The 27,624-nt window shown below is 39.3% G+C and overlaps 1 protein-coding gene across 6 annotated transcripts in view; it reads right to left on the bottom strand.

Annotated features, from left to right (window-relative positions):
* Window positions 1–27,624, bottom strand: part of kif13a (kinesin family member 13A) — a 273,571-nt gene that overhangs the window by 95,562 nt on the left and 150,385 nt on the right. For all 6 annotated transcript variants that reach the window (XR_010020777.1, XM_063069892.1, XM_063069895.1 and 3 more), the window contains exons 7-13: window positions 19,750–19,837; window positions 16,097–16,231; window positions 15,859–15,971; window positions 14,955–15,066; window positions 10,473–10,685; window positions 4,922–5,032; window positions 2,608–2,742 (exon numbers count right to left, since the gene is read on the bottom strand). Coding sequence is in view for 5 of the 6 variants with exons in the window: in XM_063069892.1 (XP_062925962.1) it covers window positions 2,608–2,742; window positions 4,922–5,032; window positions 10,473–10,685; window positions 14,955–15,066; window positions 15,859–15,971; window positions 16,097–16,231; window positions 19,750–19,837 (907 nt within the window). In the remaining variant the exon portion in view is untranslated. The remainder of the gene's footprint in view (window positions 1–2,607; window positions 2,743–4,921; window positions 5,033–10,472; window positions 10,686–14,954; window positions 15,067–15,858; window positions 15,972–16,096; window positions 16,232–19,749; window positions 19,838–27,624) is intronic.

Raw genomic sequence — 27,624 nt, 5'->3', positions numbered from 1 at the left:
AGAAGTCTTATATAACTATGAGTCATTATTGGATTGGGAGCATGTGACTAATACAGTGCCACAGAGGCTGGTGCTGAGTCACACTGGTTCATATTCGAGATCAATGATTTGGATTAAGAAATCAAATAGGAATCTTCCAACATTTGCTGATAGTACAAAACAGATTGTCGGTGTGGGCTGTCAGAAAGACACAAAGAAACCTGAGGGGGTATGGATGGCCTGAGTGAATGGGAAAGGACATGGCATATAAGATGGAAAAATGTAAGATCTTCCTCCTTGGTTAGAAGAAGGAGGTTATTTTTCTTAATTGGTAAGAGACTGATAAGCTTTGGTGTTGAGGGGAATTGGATATGCTTGTACACAAATGGTTGAAAGTCAACATGCAAGCTCAGAAGGCAATTAGACAAATGTTATGTGACATTTATTGCAAGAAGACCCATTTTGCTCCTTGATGAGACTGCACCTTGATTTGGTCTTCCTCTACAAAGAACAATATACAGATTTTGAGGAAGTGCAGGGAAGATACGCCAAATTGTTTCCAAAGATGTTGGACAAGGACTGATTGAGTGACTGTGCTTTTATTCTCTCAAGTTCGGACAAATGAAAACTGATTTCATGGACACATATGCACTTCTTAAGGGGCTTGACAGGATATACTCAGTGGCCACTTTATTAAGTACAGGAATGGAACCCGGTGTGGTCCTCTGCTGGCTATAGCCAGTCCACTTCAAGGTTCCACCTGTGGTACATTCAGAGATGCTGTTCTGCATACCACAGTTGTGACACATGGTTATTTGAGTTACCATTACCTTCCCATCAGCTTGAATCTCTGGTCTCTGGTCTCTTTCATTAACATTTTTACCCACAGAACTGCTGCTCAGTGGATGTTCTTCATCTATTGCACCATTCTCTGTAAACTCTGGAGACAGTTGTGCATGAAAATCCCAGCAGCAGTTTCTGAGGTACTCAAATCATCCCATCTGGCACCAACTATCATTCCACGTTAATAGTAACTTAGATCACATTTCTTCCTCATTCTGATGCTTGGTCTGAACAGCAATTTAACTCTTGACCACATCGGCATGCTTTTATGCATTGAGTTGCTGCCACATGATTGGGTAATTAGATATTTGCATAATGCTTACAGGTGTACCGAATAAAGCGGCCATTGAGATTGAGTGTACATCACTGGTTCAGGCTTCCAGGAATGGGGGTTACAGACTCAAAGGTCAGCCATTCAAAACAGATTTCAGAAGGAATTTCTTCACCCAAAGGGTAGTGGCTCCTTGACATTCTGTATCCAAGGTTCAGTCACTGAGTCTACCAATTTTTAGCTAGAAAGTTTGAACCAAGGAATAAAGAACGTGCAGGAAAGTACCACTGAATGCCCTCCCTCTACTCCTATTTCCTCTGTCCTTATGTTTCTCCATTGGTCCTCTTGCATTTCTAATGTGCCCAATCTGAATCTTGAAAACAAGTTTCATAGAGATATCCAAAACCAAAGTTCAAATTAAATTTATTATTAAAGTACATATGTGTGACCACATAAAACCCCGAGACTCATTTTCTTGCAGGCATACTCAACAAATCCATAACAGAATTATAACTATAATAGAATCAAAGAAAGACCACACCAATTTACAAAAAGAAAGAAATTATAATAAATAAGCAATAAATATCGAGAACATGAGATGACGATGAAAACCAGTTGCTAAACCACCCGGCAAACAATTCAGAAATAATCTATCCAGAAAATTATTAAAGTAGTGAAGGAGAACAGCATATCCATAATGTGGAAGCTTCAAAGAAATGTCAACAATTGTAAATCTTATATTGTACAAGGTATCTGCACTACATTATATTCCACTCTACGAAGGATGAGAACAGAAGTTAATAGCCCATTTCCATGTGATTGTATTCATACACTATTTTATCAACGCTCATATGGAATCCTTAATGTCATAACCTATTTTAAGATGCTTCATGACATTCTTTGACAAATTTCTGCTGCCAAGCCAGAGAAACAATTATACAATTATAACAGAAGACAGTTTTGAAAAAGCATAACACAAGGAAAGAAGAGGCAGTAGGCAAAGAGACTGAAGCTTTGAGGGAGCTGGCACACTGAGCCAATGTATACATGTGGATGTATTTTGTAACTAATGCTTCAGCTTCACACGAGCTGGAGATGGCTTGTCCAGCATGAGCTCATGTATTTATATGAGTGTGCAAATCTTCATTTAAAAGGTTAAGATATACTTATTTTGATTGTGTATTTTCATCGATAATAATCAGCACCTTAAGAAAATTTATTGTTTTAAATGTTTAATTTTAAATATCAACTTGAGGGTTTTGTTTGCTGAAACAAATGGAAGCCTCACAGCTGCAAAGGGTTAGTGCAATGGGGGTGATAAGGGAGTCAAGCATGGAGCTGGCCCATCGTGGACTCTCATAGAGTCCACAATGGAGATAACAGGCAGTAGCAAATGTGGCGTGCGTTTGCATCTAACTGGGATCTGGTTTGAAACCTCCACTGTACTCCTGCAACTGAAACACTTGTTACATACAAGGCAGTGCTAACAGCTTGAGCTTCAAACTAATGCTCACCTTCAAGTAATAAACAAGAAGCTCATTGAGTGCAGGATCAGCATTCAGGTTGACCAAAAAACATTTGTCATCTCCAACTTTAATACCAGACGACTCCAAAGAAATGCCCATACTCTCAAGCTGTTTCTGTCTTTCCTGTATCAAAATTACAAAAGACATCAACTCATTTTAGTTCCGCAAGAGACAACAGTTCAGAATTTTTTTTAAATATGAGAATAGATTTAGTTACAGAAAAGAAAATTAATGATTCTGGCCTTGTCCATATTACTTAAAAGACATAAATATCAAATGTATTTAGATCCTTTGGAAGTAATAACTTCAAGTTACCCCATCAAAACTGTTAAATCACTCTTGTACATCTGATCACCGATCCTAATTAACACAGCTATATACACAACAAAGGAAGCTTTTCACAGGGAAAAAACAAAGCACAGACTGCACAGAAAACACATTCTGAAGTCAATTTCATGTTCTGGAGGAGGCTATAAAATTGGTTCATTTTTAATTCAAAGTAAATGGCTATTATGTGCAGCCACAGTAGTCAGTTGTGAAGTCTAACCACATTCAGCTGTGATCAATTGTAATTTCCTTGATAACAAGTTAAATAAATCAATCTCAGATTAGTTTAATAGAAATTGAATAGCAGAGCCTGCTTTCCAAAAGAAATCCTGGTTTCATTAAACATTTAATTACAGAATCACATTCTCCAGAATTCTTAAAAAAAATGCTGAGACTCCAACTCTGTGACTTGCAGCAGAATGGCAACATTAGAACGCTTATCCTTTCAATTTTTGTCACTAATGCACTATGTTCCCATTATCAGAAAGTGTTACACTGGGAACTGTATTTCACAGGTCTGTAATCAGATAACATCACATGGCAAATCTCTATCACACCCATTTAGTAATGAAATCAGCTTTACTTTCTATATAGCAGAAATAAGAATTCAGCCATTGCTTTTGCTTTTGGAACAGAACTCTGAAGTACCCAGTAATATTATGTGTTACTATTGTCATTATTAAAATAAAATGTCTATCTATAATAATCAAATGGAGGTGTCAGTACAATCTGATGTCCGTGCAATTACTGATTTATTTAAGCAAATATCTGGCCTGCTTTCCAACTTTACTGTTATGAAATTTAGAAAATACAAGTCATTGATCTAATAAAAAAATACAGGCTTCCCCCGCTATCCGAAAGTAGATCGTTCCTATGAAACCTTTCGTAAGCTGAAATTGCGTAAAGTGAAGAAACAATTACCATTAATTTATATGGGAAAAATTTTTTGAGCGTTCCCAGACCCGAAAAATAACCTACCAAATCATACCAAATAACACATAAAACCTAAACTAACACTAACATATAGTAAAAGCAGGAATGATATGATAAATACACAACCTATATAAAGTAGAAATAATGTATGTACAGTGTAGTTTCACTTACCAGAATCGGGAAGACATCAAGCACACTGGAAGGTTCACGTATTTTTCTATCATACAGTTCTTTGGAAGCACTCAAAACATCCTGCAAACCTGCCCTAAACCTACGTGCCCTTTCAAAATTAAAGTCATACTTTTCTGCAATCATTGCAGCACTGTCAATCGTAGCGAAAATCTCACGCAGTTCAAAGCTATGGCGGCTTGATGCTGAGATGCTGAGTGTAGCTCCCGGAGAAGGAGCTTGGCGCGCCACTCTCGGTGCGCGCTGCCTCTATAACGGCTCTCTGCAAAACAAACGCTGAACGCTATTTTCACTTTTCGCCTTTTTTCGTAAAAGCAAAAATCCTCCAGGTTTCTTTCGGTTAGTGAAAACAGGTACTAATGTAGGTCTTTCGTAAAAGCAAAGTGGCGTAAAGTGAACTTTCGTAAAGCAGGGGATACCTGTACCTTAAAGCCATGGATAAATACCATTAAGCAAGGGTTCTATGGACCCCAGGTTGGGAACCCCTGCCTTAAGGAATTCAGGCATGGTAGAATTAATAAAAGTTGAATTTGAGTCGTAAAAAACTGAATCAAACACAAAGTCCAATAATATGGACCAGTCTCTTGTCGCACTGATATCTCTTTCAGAGTAGAATCACAGAAGTGGGAGAGGGATGGCAATGGGACGATAATCACCTTCCCCATAATCACATCAAAAATACTGGAGAAATGTACTATCATTCCATTAACATATTTTCATTTGAAGTACAAATACTTACCGCAACTAAGAGAAACTTTGACCTTTAGCACAAGTGGCACATTTGAACTTATAATTGTTATCGCAAGGAAAGAAATTATTAATCCCATTAAATCTTTTTCCTCCACAAACAAACCTGTGCAATTTCTTCAGTTTTCCTCAGTTTCTCCTCCCAGGTAACAGTTAGGTCTTTTATAAGTTTTTCAGATTCTTCTAATTTCTCCTTCAGCTCTGGTGCTTTCATTGCCTAGATGACAAGTACAAAAAGTTTCTATCATTTTTAACATGCATTAACATTAAAAATACCTTATGATCTTAAAATTATAGCTGATCCTTCATCAGGGCGGAGGTTAAAAAAAAGTGAATCTTCAGCTGATTTTGAAGCTAACCACCTCATATCTTCATTGAAAGATAGGGTTAGTTGAAGATGTACTTTGTCTTCTGCAAATAAACATTTTTCACAGTCTGAATGAAATCATGATAATAAATTCATTCTACTTTAGATTAGCTAAATTAACAGAAATCAGCAATTAAGCTTTAGACTTGTCCAAAACAGTTCAGGTACTTGGTTCCAAAACCAATTCTCTTTAGATATGGAAAAGATATTGTTTTTTGACATTTTAAGTTCAACATTTTACATTCTTGTGAATAATTTTCCAAAGGGTCCAACATTAATCATTACCTCCTACATTAGTTATTACCTCCTGATAATATAGTTCTGACATTTACATGCGACAGGCAAATTATCTTTGAGATATTTGATAACTATGTCTAGTTCCAGTCACTGATTTACTAATTCTTTTTTAAAAAAGGAATTAGTGAATCAGGACTAGATCTGGATAGAGTCCCTGCTAAGTTCATATACTGTACAGGGCAAATCAAATGGCTCCAACTACGCTGACTCTCAACAGTAATAACACAGCAAGATAGCACAGGCCTGAGATCATTTTTAATCCACTCATCAGAAAAAAAGAGGAAATAACGATAAGTGCTATAAAATTGTAGGCAGACAGAATTTGCTTGGGCTGGATTTTTCTCACTCTTACTAGAGATTCCATTGGAAATCACTGCCCACCTTCTCTTCTCTGCCTAGATTGTCCCTCAGTCATCAAAGTCAGAGACAAGCTGACACATTCTTGCTGTGTATTTAATACTTCAGTAATATTTGAGTAGTATTGTAAATATATTGTTTGATTGAGCTTTTTTCCTTTAAATAATTCATTACAGGTTATATGTAAAAGTACGTGAATGGCATACACCATCATGCCATCATGTCAGGCGATTGCATTTTGCTGAAGTAAAAACAAATCTAGAGTACACACATGATCCCAGCTCCGTGTTTTCCTTTGATTAGTTTTGTGCTTTGAAGTTATAAAACATAAAATTCTAACATCCAATTCTGCTCCTGGAATCACCAGAGACCAGCTGTAAAGCACAGACACTGAGCAGAGAGGAATTAGACACACACAGTCTGGTTCATCCAAGAGGAACAACCGTATTTATTTATTAACAAGTAAAAAGGTAAGCTCTGGCTAATAATAAACACAAAGATTCTGCAGATGTTGGAAATCTTGAGTAACACACACAAAATGCCGGAAGAACTCTACAAGTCAGGCAACATTTATGTAGGGAGATAAACAGTCAATATTTCAGGCCTAGACCCTTAATCAGAACAGGAAAGGAAGGGGATAGAGACCAGAACGAGAAGGTGGGAGAGCGAAAGGAACAAGCTGGCAGTTGAGACCAGCTGAGAGGGAAGGTTTGAAGTTCAATATAAATTTATTGTCAAATTACCTATATGTCACCTTGAAATTCATTTCCTTGTGGGCATACTCAATAATCTATAGAATAATAACCATAACAAAATCAATGAAAGACTGCCCAACTAGGGCATTGAACCGGAGTGCAGAAGACAACAAACTGTGCAGATACTAAAAGAAAAAAAAAGATAAATAAATAAGTAATAACTATCGAGAACATGAGATGACGAGTCCTTGAAAGTGAACCTTGTGGGAAAATTTCAATGATGGGGCAAGTGAAGTTGAGTGAAATTATCCCCTTTGGTCCAAGAGCCTGATTGCTGAGGTGTAGTTACTCTTCCCTAACCTGTTCGTGTGAGCCCTGAAGCTTCTGTACCTTCTTCCTGATAGCATCAGTGAGAAGTGGGCATGTGCTGGGTGGTGGGGGTCCCTGAATATAGATGCTGCTTTCATGAAGATGTGTTCAATAGTTACAAGGGCTTTAACCATGGTGGGCTGGACTGTATCGACTACTTTTTGTAGGATTTTTCATTCGAGGGTATTGGTGTTTCCAGACCAGGCTGTGATGCAATCAGTCAATAAGCTCTCCAATACTCATCTACAGAAGTTTATCAAAGTTTTAGGTGTCATGCCGCAAACACCTAACGAAGTAGAGGTCCTGATATGCTTTCTTCATAATTGCCCTTACATGCCGGGCCAGGTCAGGTCCTCCGAAATTATAACACCTAGGAATTTAAAGTTGCTAACACTCTCCACCTCTGATGAGGACTGGCTCAGGGACCTCTGGTTTCCTTCTCCTGAAGTCAATAATCAGCTCCTTAGCCTTGCTGACAATGAGTAAGAGGTTGTTGTTACAACTCCACTCAGCCAGGTATTCAATCTCCCTGCTATAGGCTGATTCATCACCGCCCTTGATTTGGCCAATGACAGTGGTGTCATCAGCAAGCTTGAATTGGAGCTGTGCTGAGCCAATAACAGTGCAAAGTGAGTAGAGCAGGGGACTAAGCACACAGCCTTGTGGTGGGTGGGAGAGGGGATGAAGTAAGAAGCTGGGAGGTGCTGGAAGAGGTAAGGGACTGAAAAAGGAGGAATCTAATAAGTAAGGACAGTGGACCATAGAAGGGAAAGAGGAGGGGAACCTGCGGGGTGAGAGGGTAATAAGAATGGACCCCCGGTATCATGTATCACCTGCTAGCTTGTACACCTTCACCTACTCTTCATTTTTTTCCTGGTTTCTGCCCCCTTCCTTTATAATCCTGCTGAAGGGTCATAGCTCAAAACGTTAACTGTTTATGCCCTTCCAGCGATGCTGCCTGATTTGTTCAGTTCCTCCAGCATTTTGTGTGTGCTACTCTGGTTCATAGCCTGCGTCTTCCCTTCCTGATGTTTTCAATGACATTTATTATTTTAAAATATAAAAGACGGACAAAAACGAAAAGGGTGAATACAGGACTGAAGGTGTTATATTTGAATGCACTCAGTATAATTATAGTAAGAAGGATGTTGTCTAAAATGGGAAACAGAAAATGCATGTCAAAAGGGGAATGTTACAATACTCATTGGGATGCAAGTAGATTGGGAAAATCAGGTGCGTACTGGATCCCAAGAGGGGGAATTTCTAGAATGCCTATGGGATGTTTTTTTTTTAAAAGGGCAGCTTGTGGTTGAGCCCACTAAGGGATCAACTATATTGGATTGGGTGCTGTGGCAATGAACTGGAATTGATTAGAGAGCTTAAGGTAAAAGAACCCTTAGTGGCAACTGATCATGATATGATTGAATTCACCCTGAAATTTGAGAAGGAGAAGCTAATGTCAGATCTATCAGTATTACAGTGGAATAAAAGGAATTACACAGGCATGAGAGAAGACCTGGCCAAAACTGTTTGTTAAAGAACACTGGCAGAGATGATGGCAGAGCAGCAATAGCTGGAATTTCTAGAAACGATTTGGAAGGCATATCATATATAGATCCCAAAGAGGAAGAAGTATTCTAAAGGCAAGATGACACAACTGTGGCTGAAAAGAGAAGTCAAAGCCAACATAAAAGCCAAAGTGACTGCATATATTAGAGCAAAAATTAGTGGGAAGCTAGAGGATTGAGAAGTTTTTAAAAACCAACAGAGGCAACTAAAAAAATATCATTAATAAGAAAAAGATGGAATGTGAAAGTAAGCTGGCCAATAATATTAAAGTGGATACCAAAAAATTCTTCAGATGCATAAAGTGTAAAAGAGATGTGAGGGTAGATATCAGACCACTGGAAAGTGATGCTGGAGAGGTAATAATGGGGGACACGGAAATACCGGACAAACTGAATAAATATTTTGCAAACACGAGGAAATCTGCAGAGGCTGGAAGTTCAAGCAACACACACAAAAAGTGCTGGTGAACACAGTAGGCCAGGCAGCATCTATAGGAAGAGGTACAGTCGATGTTTCGGGCTGAGACCCTTTGTCAGGACTAACTGAAAGAAGAGATAATAAGAGATTTGGAAGTGGGAGGGGGAGAGGGAGATCCGAAATGATAGGAGAAGACAGGAGAGGGAAGGATGGAGCCAAGAGCTGGAAAGTTGATTGGCAAAAGGGATACAAGGCTCGAGAATGGAAAGGATCATGGGACAGGAGGCCTAGGGAGAAAGAAAGGGGGAGGGGGAAAAAAACCCAGAGGATGGGCAAGGAGTTATAGTGAGAGGGACAGAGGGAGAAAAAAGCAAAAAAAAAGGGAAGAAAAAATATATAATAATAATAAATAAATAAGGAATGGAGTACGAAGGAGAGATGGGGCATTAACAGAAGTTAGAGAAGTCAATGTTCATGCCATCGGGTTGGAGGCTACCCAGATGGAATATAAGGTGTTGCTCCTCCAACCTGAGTGTGGCTTCATCTTTACAGTAGAGGAGGCTGTGGATAGACATTTCAGAATGAGAATGGGACGTGGAATGGGATCCTGCTTTCTCTGGTGAACAGAGCGTAGGTGTTCAGCGAAATGGTCTCCCAGCCGCATCGGGAGCACCAGACGCAGTATATCACGCCAGCCGACTCACAGGTGAAGTGTCACCTCATCTGGAAGGACTGTCTGGGGCCCTGAATGGTGGTGAGGGAGGAAGTGTAAGGGCATATGTAGCACTTGTTCCACTTACAAGGATAAGTGCTGGGAGGGAGATCGGTGGGAAGGGATGAGGGGGGGGAATGAATGGACAAGGGAGTTGCATAGGCAGCGATCCCTGCAGAAAGCAGAAGGGGGGGGTGGGAAAGATGTGCTTGGTGGTGGGACCCCATTAGAGGTGGTGGAAGTTACAGAGAATTATATGTTGGACCCGGAGGCTGGTGGGGTGGTAGGTGAGGACAAGGGGAACCCTATTCCAAGTGGGGTGGCAGGAGGATGAGGCGAGAGCAGATGTGCGTGAAATGGGAGAGAAGCATTTGAGAGCAGTGTTGATGGTGGAGGGAGGGAAGCCCCTTTCTTTAAAAAAAGGAAGACATCGCCCTCGTCCCGGAATGAAAAGCCTCATCCTGAGAGCAGATGCGGCAGAGATGGAGGAATTGCAAGGGGGGGATGGCATTTTTGCAAGAGACAGGGTGGGAAGAGGAATAGTCCAGGAAGCTGTGAAAGTCCGTAGGCTTATAGTAAACACCAGTAGATAAGCTGTCTGCAGAGATAGAGACAGAAAGATCAAGAAAGAGGAGGGAGGTGTTGGAATTGGATCAGTCTTCACTGTGGAAGACACTAGCAGTATGGTGGAAGTCCAGAACGTCAGGGATCAGAAGTGTGTGAAGTTGACATTACTAATGAGAAGGCTCTTGGGAAACTAAAGGGTTGTAAGATAGATAAATCACCTGGACCTTCTGGCTAATGTTACAGTAAGAAATCATGTCATAAACATACTCTGTGCTCTAATGTTGGTCATTCACCTTCACCTTCTTACCTCAGCCTGACTTAATTGTTCCTTAAGTTTTTCTACTTCCTCACGGAGTTCTCGAATGATCTTGGCATTGGGATCCTCATTCACTACAGCGTGGTTTACTATGCGTTTTGCCCGGTCTGCATATCTTAGTGTAGACAGAGTTTCTTCATAATTGTCGCCAGCCGGGCTTATGGTTGCTATCATGGCAGTTTTACTGTTTCCTCCCAAGTTGTCCTAATTCATAAATATGAATGTTTACTATTAACAATACGATCAGCTCTTGGGATGTAACAGCAGTATACATCTAAAGTCTTTCAGTGATACACATAGTAACAGTCTGTTAATTCAGAAACATAATATACTGCCAAAAGCAATTTGTTCACTTTTCAAATATATTTCACTGTATTTGTGAATATTATTTTAATATAGCATTTTGCTGTAAGAGCACAACCAAAATTCTGCCTTTATACCATCAAAGCCAGCCCGTACCCAGCAAATTAATGAGCCAATTGGTCTGATCAAAAATTTTGTCTGAGACACCAGTAACATTTGCAGTTCATTCTTTAAAGGTCGAGATTGGTCAATATACATAATATGTATAAAATCATGGTGACAGAAACTCTAACTCTACATTGCCTATCATTATATGCGTTAATAGTCTCTTCCTCATTTAAGGGTGATGCTTTTATAAGGACAATGGGTAAATTTACATCAGCTGGCATTCTGGACTGGAAGCTGCTAGGACCTTTCCCCCCATCACTGGGTGAAAGAAAACGGCCACTAAACTGATACAGATTCTGGAAATGTCTATGGAAATAAGTTTTTCAAACCCAGTCTCCAGATGGTATGCACAGACTCAGTAACACTAATAAATGAGGTGGAGCTCTCCTGTCAGTTTGCTCAGGAGTATGGAGCTCCTTTTTACTTTCATACATTAAAAATAAAGGGAATGCGTATGTTACGTGAAATGTAAGCTAAAAGGTACTTAACAAGAAAACATTTAGATATAGAAGCATCTTTAAAATGGATAAGCTTCTTTACGAAGTATGAAAACAAAAGCACTTGCTAAAAGCATATGCAACTAAATCTTAAATGTTTATGGCACAATCTAATTGACATTGTCACATTTAGTTATTTTATGCAACTAAAATGCTGTGTCTAAGATTTTGACAGTGTGGTATTTGACATGAAGATAAATCGGTCCCAAATTTGTCATAATTTGTCAAAAAGGGGATTATGCCAAAGGAGTGTGATGCAACTTCCCTAACATCCTTGTTGTTTCACTCAGCTAAATTAATTCATAAAAAGGCCTTGTATTTCCAACATCTGATTTAATTGACAAATGATGAGCCAATCTGAAATGGAATTTGTTGTCATGTGATCAGACAAGTTACACTGCCAAGTTCGGGATTACAGTTCTGACGTTAGTTCAAAGCAGTTCTCTCAGCTCTTCTCCAAACTTCACCAGCAAAATTTTCATGTGCAAGCAGTCCCTAGCCGAACATGAAGTTCAGTAAGTAATGATTGAGCCTCAGTGTTGAGGGGAATCTAAGGAAGGATTAGATATTGAAGTCTTGAAATACAACTTCAGCCAACATCCTCTTACTCTGAAATAGAAAGCAACCAAGCTAATATAAAAAGCACACAAATATCCAGAGGCAAAAAAAATGCAGTGTTTAATAATGATTGTAACATAATTTGTTACACCATTCTTCCTCGCTGAAATTCAGCACTTCTTCAAATTTACTCATTTTTACATAAAGCAATAATTATTGTTTCGCTTAAAAGGGTAAGAATGTGACACAGTACAAGACACACATTCCTCTTAACCCCATCTATCTTTAGGATACCCCGAAAAAGCACCAAGAAAATGATTTCCATTTGCTCTAATGCCCCGCTCAAAAGACCTCGAAAAGTGACCATCATATTGTTGTCATCTAGGGCTATTGATTAACAAATTTGTTCTAAGTTGATTTGATCCCCAAAATCATGTCAGGTTAAACCCTTAATATTAACATAGAAGACTACAGCACATGAATGGGCCCTTTGCAACCATTTATTCCCTGCCTGCTCATCAGCCTACCTAACTACTGCTTAAATATTGCTATTGTATCAGTTTCAACCACACACCCTGGCTGTGGGTTCCAGGCGCCTACCACTTTATGTGTAAACAAAATGTTCCTCATTTTACCTTAAACCCATACTGTCCAGTATTTGACATTTCTACCCTGGGAAAATGACTGTATCGACCCTATACATGCCATATATAATTTTATAAACTTCTATCAGGTTGCCCACTCAAATTCCAAGAGAAAACAACCCAAGTTTGTCTAACCCCTCTTCCTAGCTAATACTCCCAAATCCAGGCAACATTGTGGTGAACCTCTTTCTAGCCTCCCAATCCTTCTTATTAGTGTGGCAACTAGAACTATTCACAATAATCCGAATGCAGCCTCAGCAAAGTTTTACACACAATTCGTTAACTTTTACGTCCCAACCAATCAAGGCAAGCATGCTGTAAGCTTCTTTACAACCCTATCCTTTTGTATTATCACTTTCAGAGAGCTATGGACTTTATCTATACATCAGTGCTCCTAAGGTTCCTGCTATTTATTGTGTACTTTTCCCCTTGTATTTGATGCCCCAAATTGAATCATCTCAAACATTTACAAATGAAATCATCAGCCATTTGCCTGCCCAAATTTGCAGCTGACCTATGTCCTGCTGTATATTCTGACTAGCCTCCTCACTCACATTCTGGAACTTCACCAATGGTTGTGTCATCTGCAAATTTACCACTCAGATAAGCTACATTTTCTTTCAAATCATTAATACATATTACAAACAACAGAGGTGCCAGTACTGACCTCCAGACAGAAAGACACACAACTACACCCTGTCTTCTCTGACTAATCCAATTTGAGATCTAATTTACAATCTCAACTGGATCCCATGCAGTTTAATTTTCTGGACCACCATACCACGAAGGACTTGTCATAAGCTTTGTTAAAGTTCATGCAGACAATGTTGACTACCCCTACCCTGCATCATCTTCGTCAATTCTTCCAAAACTCCAACAAGTTTATTGGATCAAAGCCATGCTGACTATGCCTGATAATTCCATGCTTTTTCAAATGCAAGTAAACCCTGTCTGTAAGAATTTACTTTAAAACTTTCCCGACCAGTGAAGCAAGGCTCACAGGCCATAATTTCCTTGTTTGTCCCTGTTTTTTCTTGAACAAAGGAACAACACTGGCCATTCACTAGATTTCTAGCATCTTATTTGTAGCTACAGGATACAGAACTCTTGTCGAGGTCTGAGAAATCTCCTCCCTTACCTCTTTCAATAATCAGGATAGATTCCAGAGTCTGGGGGCTTACCCACCTTAATAATTTTCAAGACACCCACCTTGGTAATTACTGAATCAGAGTACTCATTAGGGACCTCACCAACTTCCACTGGCTCCAAGCATAAATGCCTTCCATCATCCTTGAATTGATCTATCATTTTCCTTGCTACCCTCTTGCTCCTAATGCATGCAGACAGTGCTGAAGGATTCTACAAATAATCCTGTTTGTCAAGGACAGTTCATGGACCCACTTAGCCCTCCTAATTCCTTGTTCTAAGCTGTTTCCTGCTTCCTTCATATTTCCTAGACTTTCATTTTTCTTTTCGATTAAACTTGCAATATCTTGTCATCCAAAAGTCCCAAAATCTACTGGCATTCTTTGTCTCACAGAAACATACAGCCCTTGGACTCCAAACAAATAGAACTTAAATGACTGCAATATATGATGTAGGTTTAGCCTCAAACAGACTCTCCCAATCTACCTTCTCCAATTCTTGTCATTAGCCTTCACCCAATTTAGCAATCACACCCAGGGACATACCTTATCGTTATTATCCATAATCATCTTAAAACTTATAGAATTATGGTCCCTGTTCCTACAATGATCTCCCAGTGAAATTTTGCTCAACTGGCTAGGCTCATTCATTGGATCTAGTATGACTCCATCCCTCACTGACTACATATTGTTGCAGGAAACCCTCCTGGACGCTGCTAACAAATTCTGCTCTATCTAAGCCGCCAGCACTAAAGGAGTCCCCATCAATATTGGGGGTTTAAATCACCCACGACAATAATCCTGCTGCACTACATCTTTCCACAATCTGCCCACATACCTGTCCTGCTGGCTGTTGGGAGACCTATAACATAAGTTTATCATAGTTGGGCCAAGAACAAGATCCTTATTATCCAGTAAGACAATGTTGCATGTAATGGAGACTCAAGAGTGTACATGTTGGAATCTGAAGCAAAAATCAATTCCCTTTCCCCCTTTCCTGCACATGCTGAGCAGATCATTGCTCAAGTTGCATGCAAATCCATTTCCCATGTAGTTATTTTTATATATCAGGTGACTTTTGATATTGGCGTGCAATGTGCAATTGTCTTTTCACCATATACAGTTCTTTTGATGGATACTCTCCATTCATACTGATACCTTGAGAAGCCAGGTGAGTACTGAATCTCTGTAAGGCACAAACTTGCTTTTGCCCTTTCCTCCTACTTGATCAGCTAACGCAGAAATAACCAACCCTAGAGTTGTAAGGGATCTGAGAAGAAAACACAGCAAAATTCATATCCGTGAGACTCATAATTCTGTTAAACATTGAATAAATTTAACAAATTATATGAAGTTTTCATTTGGAAAATTATTTTTAAAAAATTAAAAATCTGTATCCAAGGAATGGTCTAACAACTATTCACCCGACTCTGATTTTTTAGGCAATTTAAAATTTATCCCTTCATTGGTGTTTCTGTAATTAAATGATTTTTCTTTATTTATTCTATGAAATTACTAATTAAGCCTGAATCCAAAGAAATAGAGCTCAGTAGTTGTTTTATTTCTTGGTAGGATGGAGAACCATTTGCAAATAACTTTTGGAAAAACATGACAGCTAGTTTAAGCAAGGAAAAGCCCCATTAAATGAATGCCTGAGTAATCAGTTTTGTAACAATGGCCGAGAGGAAAATAATCAGGGAAATAATAGGAGAATTTCTTCCTTTTCTTCACAAAGTATCAAAGAGATTAGTTATATCCACTTGGAAAGGCAGACAGAGCTTGGTATAATGTTTGACCCCAAAGGCAACAGCACGGAGTTTAGCACTCAATCAGGTCTGTATTCAAATGTCAACCAAGATTATATGGCTACATTCTCAAGCGAGCTGGAATCCACTGCCCTGTGAGACAACAAATGTGCTATCAACTGAGACAAAAAGTGTTAACGTGAACAGGCACCCGTTTGAAAATTGACATAATGAACGTTTTAGACTTATTTGAAGTCACACAAACCTATAAAAAGTTACTCTTGTTCATTTATATTCAATTGACATTGTTCTCTCACTTGTTAATATTACTGCCCTCCTTCAAACGTTCGCCTGCAGCTCCGGTCTTGGATACTCTCTCACTCCCAGCCAGATCCACCAGGCTCAGCTTACTTACTTTCTCACCAGAAGTCTGAAAAGGAAGTAAAGTGGTTGCATTAAACCTGTAACAAATGCTAACAGTAAATTACAGATATCCATACAAATCATATCAATCGACGTGATTTCTCATCTAAAAGGAAAGAGACACAAACTTACTCCACTTTGTAAGTCATACAGGGTCTGAGTTAAAATAATGTTGAAGACAGCATGAGAGCGACTGCTTTCTTCATTCATGTTGGTGGCTGCAACAGTTCGTGATTTGTTTCCTTCTGACATCAAGGATTCAATATCCTGCAAAACATCATCAATAAATGTACTCACGAGGAAATCTGCAGATGCTGGAATTTCAAGTGACACACACAAAAAAAATGCTGATGAACGCAGCAGGCCAGGCAGCATCTATAGGAAGAGGTACAGATTGTACCTCTTCCTGAGGTACAGTCTGTACCTCTTCCTACAGATGCTACCTGGCCTGCTGCGTTCACCAATAAAATGCATTGATTGCTTGGAACAGTACATTAAAACATGTTGAAGAGACACGTTGTAGATGTTATTTGGATACTTTGACAAAATATTTTCCTCCCCTTGGTAAGGGAAATACTTTCCATTAGTACAGGATTATATGCTATACTAATCTATATTGAACCAAATAGCTCCTTCAGATCAAAATGTTGTTTAAGCAAACAAGTCTTGAATTTGCATTCAGCAAGCACTTTAAAATTAGGATCAAAAATAGCCTATGTATTCTCTTTGTTTATTGAGATGCAAGGCAGAATATGCGACACCCAGAAGTTCCCCGATATAATTCTAACCTAATCACAGGACAATTTACAATGGTACAATTTACAATATTAGCTGGTGTGCTTTGGGCTGTGGAAGGAAACTGGAGCACCTGGAGGAAACTCACACAGTCACACTTGTTCTGACGTTCAGTAAGATTGTAACTGATTTTTTTTGGCCACTATTTCATTTTCCTACTTGTTCACCAAAACTCTCAACCCTTCTGTCATCTGAAAAGCTATCAATGCTTGCCTTGAATAAATTCAAGGATTCAACCTCTACAACTTTATGACAGAGTGCTCCAAAGATTCACAACCTGTGTATAGAAGAACTTCCTGCTCATCTCTATTTAATTGAGTATCCTTTTATTCTGAAACAATGCCCCCATCTCAAAGATTCAGATTTCCACAAAGGGGTAACAATTTCTCAGAATTGAATCCTTCAAGCACTTTCTGAATCTTGTTCTTCTAAACCCCAGTCACAATTTGTCCAACCTGCTCCACCGTTCCTTGCATATCAAAGAGAAAATGGATATAGGATTTATGCAAATCATTAAGTCGCCAAACTGATGGTAATTCTAACATCAAACTACAAGAATGGAGACACTACATTCGCTTCATTCAGCAAACACATTTGATGCTCATTTGCATTCCAAACCTTCCTTCAAACTGACTCTACGGGCTTTTTGCTTTCCTCATCACATCAGCCCACTATCTATCAATGCTTGCCTTGGTTAAATTCAAGGATTCAACCTCTACAACTTTATAACAGAGTGCCCCAAAGATTCACAACCTGTGTAGAGAAGAACTTCCTGCTGATCTGTACTTAATTGAGTATCCTTTTATCTCACTACCTGATTCTGAACAATACTCAAAATCAGAATCAGGTATATGTTGTGAAATTTGTTAACTTTGCATCAGCAGTACAATGTAATACATGATAAACATAGGAAAAACTGAATTACAGGAAGTATATTTAATAGTTAAACTAAAATAAATAGCGCAAAGACAGAAATTTTTAAAAAAGTAGTGAGGTAGTGTTCATGGTTTCAATGTCTATTTAGAAATTGGATGGCAGAGGGGAAGAAACTCTTCCTGAATCACTGAGCGTGTGCCTTCAGGCTTCTGTACCTCCTTCCTAAGAAGAGGGCCTGCCCTGGGTGGTGGGGATTGTTGATGATCGATGCCACCTTTCTGAGCCACCGCTCCTTAAAGATGTCTCAGATACTACGGAGGCTAACACCCACGATGGAGCTGTTTACAACTTTCTGCAGATTTTCATTCATGTGAAAGGTCTCAAGATATTTCAGAGCATTAAACAAAATCAGACATTAAGGCAGTTAAAAAAGATAGCAGGGCATATCCAAAAGAAATTGAAAATGAAGGCTAAAAGATACCAAGTAACATTGTTATAAGTTGAAGACAAATGAAAAGCTTGCAAAGAGTTATATCACCAAGAGTATGAAAGAAAAATGACCAGGACTTTTGTACAATCTGGGGATCAATCTTAAATCAACAGCCAAATGGTAACATTCCTACAAAAGCTAGTCTGTTGAATTTCAGAAGACAACTGAAAAACACTTCAGACTTTCATAATCTCCTGAAAAGTAGATGAATTTCATTCCGGTAGTAGTGCAGGAGATAGTCACGGATTTGAACTTTCTGCACCACAAATATGGGGAGGCAGCAAAGACCACACCTCACCTTATGCAGTACACAGAAAAATACACGGAGAAATGGTGCTTCCAATATTAAAAAAAAAGTCACGAAATTAATTTAGAAACACTTCCATCAAGTATTCTTTTGTTCAATAGGTAAGATAAATGTGTTTCCATCTATGCTTCCATACAAGTGGATAGAATACAGTAGAAACTCGTAGCTACATTTCCAATTTGTCCTTCAGACAAGGCATAACAACTCCTAAAATATCAATAACTGCTGTTGAAGTAATAGCATACAAAACACAAAACAGATGAATAAACTTTTCTCGGGCTTCCAGCTGGCTACAGGTATCGATTATAACCGACGTTTCCATGACAAACTCTGCCAGCTTCTTCAAAGAAGAAACGTTGGTTATATTTGATATCTGTAGCCAGCTGGAAACCTGAAAAGAATTTATTCATGAAAAAGCCGGAAAAGCACTAGATCCTTTTTCACTAAACTGATATTACACAACCATTACCGGCTGCCCTTTTGATTGCTGATTGAAGGACTGGAAGATCCACAAAATTGGAGGATAGAAACTAATTATATCATTTGCTGATGCACTGAAGGTGAGTTACATGACATTGCACAGAGATCCCATATCATATCACCAGTTCATTCCTTAGCTGGCCATCACATTATTGTGTTTCGTTAATCATTAAAGTTCTGTCGTTTATTTTTGCTCAAATAATAATCATTAGATGAACTAACAGTGTTTAACCTAGCAAGAATGGAGCAAGAGAATTTAATGAGAACAATTAGCTTACTTTACAATAAGGAAAAATGGCATTAATCCAGGTCTGGTAAGAATCCTGTAGAAAATTACTTGGAAGCAAATTACATGAACATATTAGCATTTCTAAACTAAGTCTAATACCTTGGTGCAAGCTTGTTTCACAATTAGGTGTGCCAACAGTTCAAATATAGGCTGCAACTTTATTAAGCATGAAAGTAAGAACCTTAGATGCTTATCTTTTCAAAACAATGAACCAATTATTGATGACACTTCATCACTGACACAAACAAAAGGTTAAGAACTTCCTTTCATAAAAATTATGCACAAAATAACAAACCTGAAAAGACACAGTTCACTTTATGGCTTTGAGCTTTGCTGTTGTTGATCAACATATCCAGATAACGGTACAAAACTGTGTTTAATAATAAAAATCAAGTGAAGTTTTCTCATAAAAACCATAAACTTAAGGGAGCATGAACTATCAATGGAAGTTATCTTTTTTTTTCTGGAAGAGCTGTTGTTCTTTCAACTTAAACACAATTTGTTTAATATTTGCGACAGAAGTGCGAAAGGTCAATCCAACTACTTACCTCAAAACATGTTACAGCCAGCTGTGACAAGCCATCTACATATGGACCCAACACTTTGTGCTCTCGAACTTTCAGGGTGTGTCGGCTCCTGAGAAAAGAAATTAATGAAGGTAATTTAAATACAGAACTATCAAATGCTAAATAAATCATTTAAATTTCAAGGAGAGAATTCACATTGAAAGATTTTGCAAGCCTAGATGTAAGATTGGGAATGTGAAACAAATGTCAAAGCTGGAACTTGTGCAAATGTAGTACGACAAAACAAAGCGAACCAATGGATTGTCAATCAGCTACACAAGGACATAACAAATATGTTTCTATTTAGTCTGACAGAAAACTTCGGATCCAGAGGTATACACTGAAGAAACACACACAAAATGCTGTTGGAACTCAGTAGGTCAGGCAGCATCCATGGAAATGAATAACCAGTTGACATTTTGTGCCGAGACCCTTCATCGGGACCAGAAAGGAAGCCCACATTAATACAAACTGCTGGCAGAATTTATCTTCTGAACTAACGTTGGCATCCCTTCAAACTCATTTGTAAGGCCAGTGATGTTGTGGGGATAGAACTGGACTCTTTGACAGTGGTATCTGAAAAAAGGATGCTGTCCAAGTTGCATGCCATCTTGGACAATGTCTCCCATCCACTACATAATGTACTGGTTGGGCACAGGAGTACATTCAGCCAGAGACTCATTCCACCGAGATGCAACACTGAGCGTCATCGGAAGTCATTCCTGCCTGTAGCCATCAAACTTTACAACTCCTCCCTTGGAGGGTCAGACACCCTGAGCCAATAGGCTGGTCCTGGACTTATTTCCTGGCATAATTTACATATTACTATTTAATTATTTATGGTTTATTACTATTTAATTATTTATGGTGCAACTGTAACGAAAACCAATTTCCCTCGGGATCAATAAAGTATGACTACGACAATGACTATGACTATAACAGGAACATTTCTTTGTCCTCAAAATATTTAAAAAGCACCCACATACTAAAACTGCCACAGCTCAACTGGAAGGGCCAGAGATAAATTTCTCTTCTTTGCGAGAGGGCGAATGCGTTGCAGCTAGCATTGGATTATAAATGATAAGCACAAGAAAATCTGCAGATGTTGGAAATCCAAATCCACACACACAAAATAATGGAAGAACCCAGCAGTCAGGCAGCACCTATGGAAATGAATACACAGTCGAAGTTTCAGGCCGTGGCCCTTCTGAAGGACTGAGAAGGAAGAGAGAAGATGCCAGGATAAAAAGGTGGGGGGAGGGGAAGGAGGCCAGCTGGGTGGGAAAGTTCAAGGGCTGGAAAAGGAGGAATCTGATAGGAGAGGAGACTGGATCATGGGAAAAAGGGAAGAAGGAGGGGCACTGGGGGAGGTGAAAGGCAGAGGTAAAACGTCAAGAGTGGGGAATAGAGGAAAAAAGGGGGTGAAATTTGTTTACCAGAAGGAGAAATCAATATTCATTGCATCAGGTTGGAAGCTACCCAGACAGAATACAAGGTGTTGCTCCTCCACTCTGAGGGTGGCGTCATCTTGGCACAAGAGAAGCCATGGACCGACATGCCAGAACTGGAATGGGAATCGGTATTAAAACGTTTGACCACTGGGAAGTCCTGCTTGAGGTAGACAGAGCAGAGGTGCTTGACGAAGCGGTCCCCCAATTTACGATGGGTCTCACCAATGTAGAGGAGGCCGCATCGGGAGCACCGTGGCAGAATAGGCAACCCCAGCAGATTCACAGGTGAAGTGTTGCCTCACCTGGAAGGACTGCCTAGATGCTGAGTAGAGGTGAGGGAAGAGGTGTATGGCCAGGTGTAGCACTTAGGTTGCCCGACTCACTTGCATCTCCTCCATTTCACAAACATCCGTGCTCACCCCATCTTCCTGCTGCCTTAACAGTGATAGAGTCCCTCTTGTAGGTACTTACCTACCTCCCCATCAGCCTCCGCATTGAACACATTATCCTCCACAACTTCCACAATCTCCAAATGTCTCCTACCACCAAACATATCTTTACTTCCCAATTCACCTTGCCCCCCACCTCAAACGGGGCTTTCCACAGGGATTGCTCCCTCTGCGATTCCCTTTTCCATTTTGGATCATCTTGGAAAGGATAATACTTGGAAACACAGAAATAATTTAGCAGTTAACCTTCCGAAGCAAGCTGCTATTGATGTTTATTCCAGGGATCTCAAAAACAATCAGAAATATAATGACCAACCAAGGAGAGCAGTCAATGCTATTGAAAATTGCATAAAGTTAGGGTCACCATGCTCAATGTGGCCTCAGTTTAATAAAACCACAGGGTATTGAGACCTGACAGGGTTGAGCAATGACAGATTGAGACCACAAAGTAGCTCTGGTACTTAAAGCACACTAGCACAGGCTGAAAGCACTGAAAGATGTGACCTTGCATGATTTCGTAACATAGTCATACGGTATATTAGTCAGTAATGTGGCATATAACACACGAACCAGGGTGAATTAAAGTTAACAAAAAGGAGTAGAGAGACTGCTGCTGATTTTGTCATTGATTACCTTACTGTTTTATTTAATTTTTTTCTATGAAGATTGTCTCTTCATCCCCTTGAACAACACTTGGTAGCAGCACAAAGAAGAAAATGTACACACTAATTGGGCAATCTCCAATGTCCATCAATGGCCAAGCTGGTTGACCTCTAAAGGACATGCAGTTACCTGAATAGTCTGCAAAAGTGAATGAAGAAACAACTAAACTTGTCCTCATAATTAACATTCTGCATCACGTATCTGCCAGTGAGTGCACTGCCAAACCTTCAAATGGCAATTGTCTCCAATGCGTTGTGTAGTACCAGCAACAGTTGCTCATTGTCTGTCACTGTGTTAAAATACTTAAACCATAGCCCACTGGCAGAATGGGAGCAGTATTAGCTGAATGATTGGATGGTGTAGAATGTAGCACTTTGAAAGTGAAATCCAGGTAGGGCTTTCACAGTCAGCAGCACGGCTTTAAGAGCATTGTAGAAAAAATGAGCCCCTGGAGTACAAGCATATGGTACGCAGAAAGAGCACTCACAGGCGGACAAGGCTTTCATACACTGGCCTTCATAAATCAAGGCACTGAGTTTGAAAGTTGAGAGGTCATGGTACAGATGTATAGGATGAGGAAGTTATCCTCAAATCCTTTCCCTCTCATCTTGACTTCTATGTCTTCAAGCTCTTGATTTCCAAACCCTGAGTACACTCACCCTATCTATACATCGAGTGATTTTACACACCTCTTATAAGATCACCCCACAGTCCCTCATTCTCTAAGAAATAAAGTCCTAGCCTGTGCAACCTCAGTCGCTCACATCCTGGCAGCATCCTCGTAAATCCTTTCTGCACTCTTTTCAGTTTAATAACATCTTTCCTAGAGCAGGGCGATCAAAACTGAACACAATACTTCAAGTGTAGCCTCACCAGAGTCCTATACATCTCACAAAATGCTGGAGGAATTCAGCAGGTCAGGCAGCATCTATAGAAATGAATAAATAATTGATGTTTTAGGCCAAGACCCTTCATCAGTTGATTTCAGAATCAGGCATAATATAACCAGCATATGTTGTGAAATTTGCTACAGCAGCAGCAATACAATGCAACACATGATAAATATAGAAAAAAAAGAGGATTACAGTAAGCGTACATGTATATTAAATAGTTAAATAATTTTTTAAGCAAGGTAGCGTTCATAGGTTCAATTTCCATTTAGAAATCACATGGCAGAGGGGAAGAAGCTGTTCCTGAATTGCTGACTCTTTCCCAGCTTTAACAATGGGAAGAGGCATGTCCTATGTGATGTCAGCCTTTAATAATGCACGTTGCCCTTCTGAGGCACCACTCCTGGAAGATGTCTTGGATACTATGGAGGCTAGCACACATGATGGAGCTGACTAATTTTACAACTTTGTGTAGCTTCTTTCGATTTTAACAGCATTTCATCTGGTCCATTGGTAAATGAATATGAATATCTTATGTGTAATATTATTGTTAAATGTCTTGCTTCTACAGTTTCTTAATAAAACAACCTGGAGAGTTTCATAGTTTAAAACCAAATACCATGGTTAAATAGAAGAGTGCTGCTTGGCAGGGAGAAGATGATTCACTTTGTATGCTGGATCTAAGTGAGTGTTCTGAAAATTACAACAATAATTTACACCTTGATTATTGATGACCACAAATTACTTTTAAAAATATGTAACTCTTTATATGGTGTTGATGTGTTATTGTGCTGGACTATATATTAATCTGGTGTATCCTAACACATAAATTATTCCAGGCTGTTTGTGAAAATCAGGGATTAATTTCCCATTAACAATTAGATAATTCGTTTAATGGAACAAAATGCAAAGCTGACACTTCATGAGGAAGCACCTTGCATGAATAATCATGCCCTACATTTACAGTATATGAATCTTATTAGATGTTACAACTAGAGCACTGCAGTCACTGTTGTCATTGTCAATTAGTCCCCCACCCTGCTCATCTTTATCCATTCTTTCACTCATTTACAATTAGTTCCATAGCAACACAAGATTCTTCAAATGAGATTAATCCAGTATCTGCAACTCATTTTGCAAATCATTTCCAGAAACAAACTACGCAAAGAAAAACAGTGATCTGTATGTGACAGAATTCATCTCTGGCATTAGATCAAGAAGGTGCCGTTTTTTTGCTCCATCAAAACTTTTAGAGAAGCATCAAGCAGTTTCATCCAATTTAAAGTATCTTCCATTTTTCACTGCTTGTCAGCAATGCTTTTTGATATCTGTTACTAATGAGTTACCATGATGTTGTAAAAGACTTCCATTTGTTTCAATACACTCAAGATATTCCATGAAACCTTAGATCCAATTTTGTCTTCTTCTTTCAGCTACTTCCAGAACTTATTTCATATAGTTATGCACTGTTGTATTGAAAGTTTTGATCATTTCTGTTTGCAGACTGTTCCTGCAAGTCTCTAAGCAGTTAGCATTGGGTCAGTTTTAGTTGTCTTTCTTCTGAGTTACAATGACTATAGGGTCGACTCATATTTCAGGAACTTGAGGACTTGACAGCACAGTCGTAATGGAGTGTTATAGTGTACTGACTAAAGTTGTGTCTTTCAGTGAAATGATATGAATATTCAACGTTTCTAAAGTCTCTCCCATTGCCCCAACCAACATCCCAGTTATCAGAATTTGTACTGATTAACATCTGCTAATATCCCTCAAATGGTAACGAGTCGCTATTTGATGCATGAGGTGAAAATTGGTAAAAATGCATGGCTGGATGAATTATTTGAGGGCACATTAAATAGTTCACCAAGCCTTGCAGTTATGTGAGAACTCCCTGACCCTTTCACACACATAGGCAGGCTATTTCAATTTCTGTGACACCTTTAAGATGCCAAAACATTTTAAGGTGCTTTGCACAAATGAAACAAACAAAAGCTGAAGGCAATCACTTGGGAAATAGCAGAGTCAATGACCAAAAGCTTGAACAGTAAGATTTAGGGAGTGTGATGGGATACGTAGGATATGTTTAGGAAGGGATTTCCAAAGTTAAAGCCTTTACAACAGAAAGCACAATCAATACGGATAACTGGTCCTGGGCAATATAGATTTACAGTCAAATATCCTGGATAGTTTCCGGCTGGAAGTGACTACAGGGAGGGATAGGTACATAAAGGAATTTGTAAAAAGAAGTTTCAATATTCATGGCTTGCTGAAGTAGTAGCCAAAGTGAATCAGCAAGTACAAGGATAAAGGTAAATGGGACTTGATACAAGTCAGGGCATGGGAGCAGAGCTTTGGACCTGAAGCTCGAGGATAAAGAAACAAGCATGGACTAATGATTTGAATCATTACACCTAAAGATAACAAAAGCATAGATGCCTTTTCACAAAAGCTGAGGCAATGGCTGAGTCAGATAATGTTAAACAGGTAGAAGCATGAAATCTTAGCCATGTCAATGATACGTGGTCCACAGTTCACCCTTGAAGCAATCTTGACTTCATTTTGTACAGTCCGTTTCAGACAGTTACTGGGGAGTGGATGAAATTGGTGGCTAGATAATGGAGTCTGTGATGGAAATGAATTCAGTTGTTTCTCCCTTCCCAATGTTTAGATAAGAGGAAATTACCGCTTACATGTATATTGGAAAAACAGTCTAACTATTTGGATATTGGAGGTGTAAAGTGAGGTGATGTAATACAGAAAGTACTGGTTTTACTTCTAGATGTTATTATCTTGCAATTATTGTATCTTTTGGAAGGAATTTCTTTTTGTCATCTCTATCATGAATGGCTGGGTCCTAATTTTGAGCTTGTGTCCCTGTTCTGGAAACCAAAAAGATGGAAATATCAGCCCTGCATTACCTTTTGTCCACACTCACCTCTGTTTATTGCCCTCATGTTTTAGTGATCATTTGCTTGCTTCAAATGAAGCCTATATATTTTGGAACCGATCTTCAGCTGGAAAGCCCTGACACATAACCTTTGCCAAATCTCAACCAACAGAACTGAAGAAACTAGATGAGGTAGTAAATAGTCAGATTAGCACATCATCTACAGATCTATAGAAAGATTAGAAAAACTACTTTCTACTTAAGCAAACTTTTTTGCTTAACTGATTTGTAAACCAGTTGATTTTGCCTGGAATCACAATTCATATTGGCAAGATGTTAGCAAATGCCCACATTAAAGATTGCAACAGAAGATGGTTTGACACATAAAATTTTTAGTATATCTTATCTCCATGGAAAACAAGCATAACCCCCTCACCGGGATTGTATGCAAACTTGGCTTGCTAGCTTGCTCTGCAAACAGCCATAGAACTCAGCGGTGAGAAGGCCACCTTTCAAAACAATATACATCTAGGGTCGGTATGACTTGGGGCTCAACCAAACAGAAATGTTGTGATGTTCCGATTAAAGAAACCTCGATTTGAGCAAATTCTGTGTAAATACTGTCCATACACAGTTGTTGGCTGGCAAGAAATAACAGATCATACACTGCATAAAATTATAAAGAAAGTATATTTACAAATTTCAACTTCATCGAACAACTGGTAGGAAAAAGAAAAGAAAAAAGTGTCCATTACAGTTAACTCAGTCCAAATGTGCACATAAAGTTGGAGTTTATCCTGGAGTTGTTGTTTTACTCAGACGCTGGACGCATAGTCTGTGTGAAAACACACACATGCCGAACTTAGCTCAAAATCCATCTCAAACAAATGGGCTCTCTCTCAGGAGTACTGGCCCTTCCTCCTTGAAGCCATTCATCTGCACGATGGGGATGCTCCTTCGCAAGTCATGCTCAACCATCTTCCCTCCTGTCCTCTCCGCAGCTCCCACCAAAAAAAAACTCTGAACCAGGCTACTGTCTGACACAAATCTCTCTTTGTCCCACTCTCTTGAACCTTCTCCCGACTGGCTGACACAACACAATTCTGCCATCCTGATTGGCTGACACAACACAATTCTGCCATCCTGATTGGCTGACACAACACAATTCTGTCATCCTGATTGGCTGACACAACACAATTCTGTCATCCTGATTGGCTGACACAACACTCCTAAACCGGGTATCTCGAGCCAAAACAAGGAAGTTCTATCAGCAGGACACACTGCTGGTTAAGATGGTGCTAAACGGCGACTTCTTTGCTTGCATCCTTGGAAACAGCTCAATTTCCAACTTTAATATCTTTATTTTTCCTTTTAGGGTTCTTTTGAAGACTCTGACCTGAAGTTACATGCTGACTTCAGTTCTTTGCAGGAATGGGACCTGTTCTCGGGGTTTCAGGACTGGCTGTTGCTCAGCACGCCAACGGTTCGGCCTGAGAGTCTCGCTCGTGTTTGGAAGC

Source organism: Mobula hypostoma, chromosome 17 (genome assembly GCF_963921235.1).
Source record: "Mobula hypostoma chromosome 17, sMobHyp1.1, whole genome shotgun sequence".
NCBI lineage: Eukaryota > Metazoa > Chordata > Chondrichthyes > Myliobatiformes > Myliobatidae > Mobula > Mobula hypostoma.
This window is presented reverse-complemented; position numbering and strand designations above follow the sequence as displayed.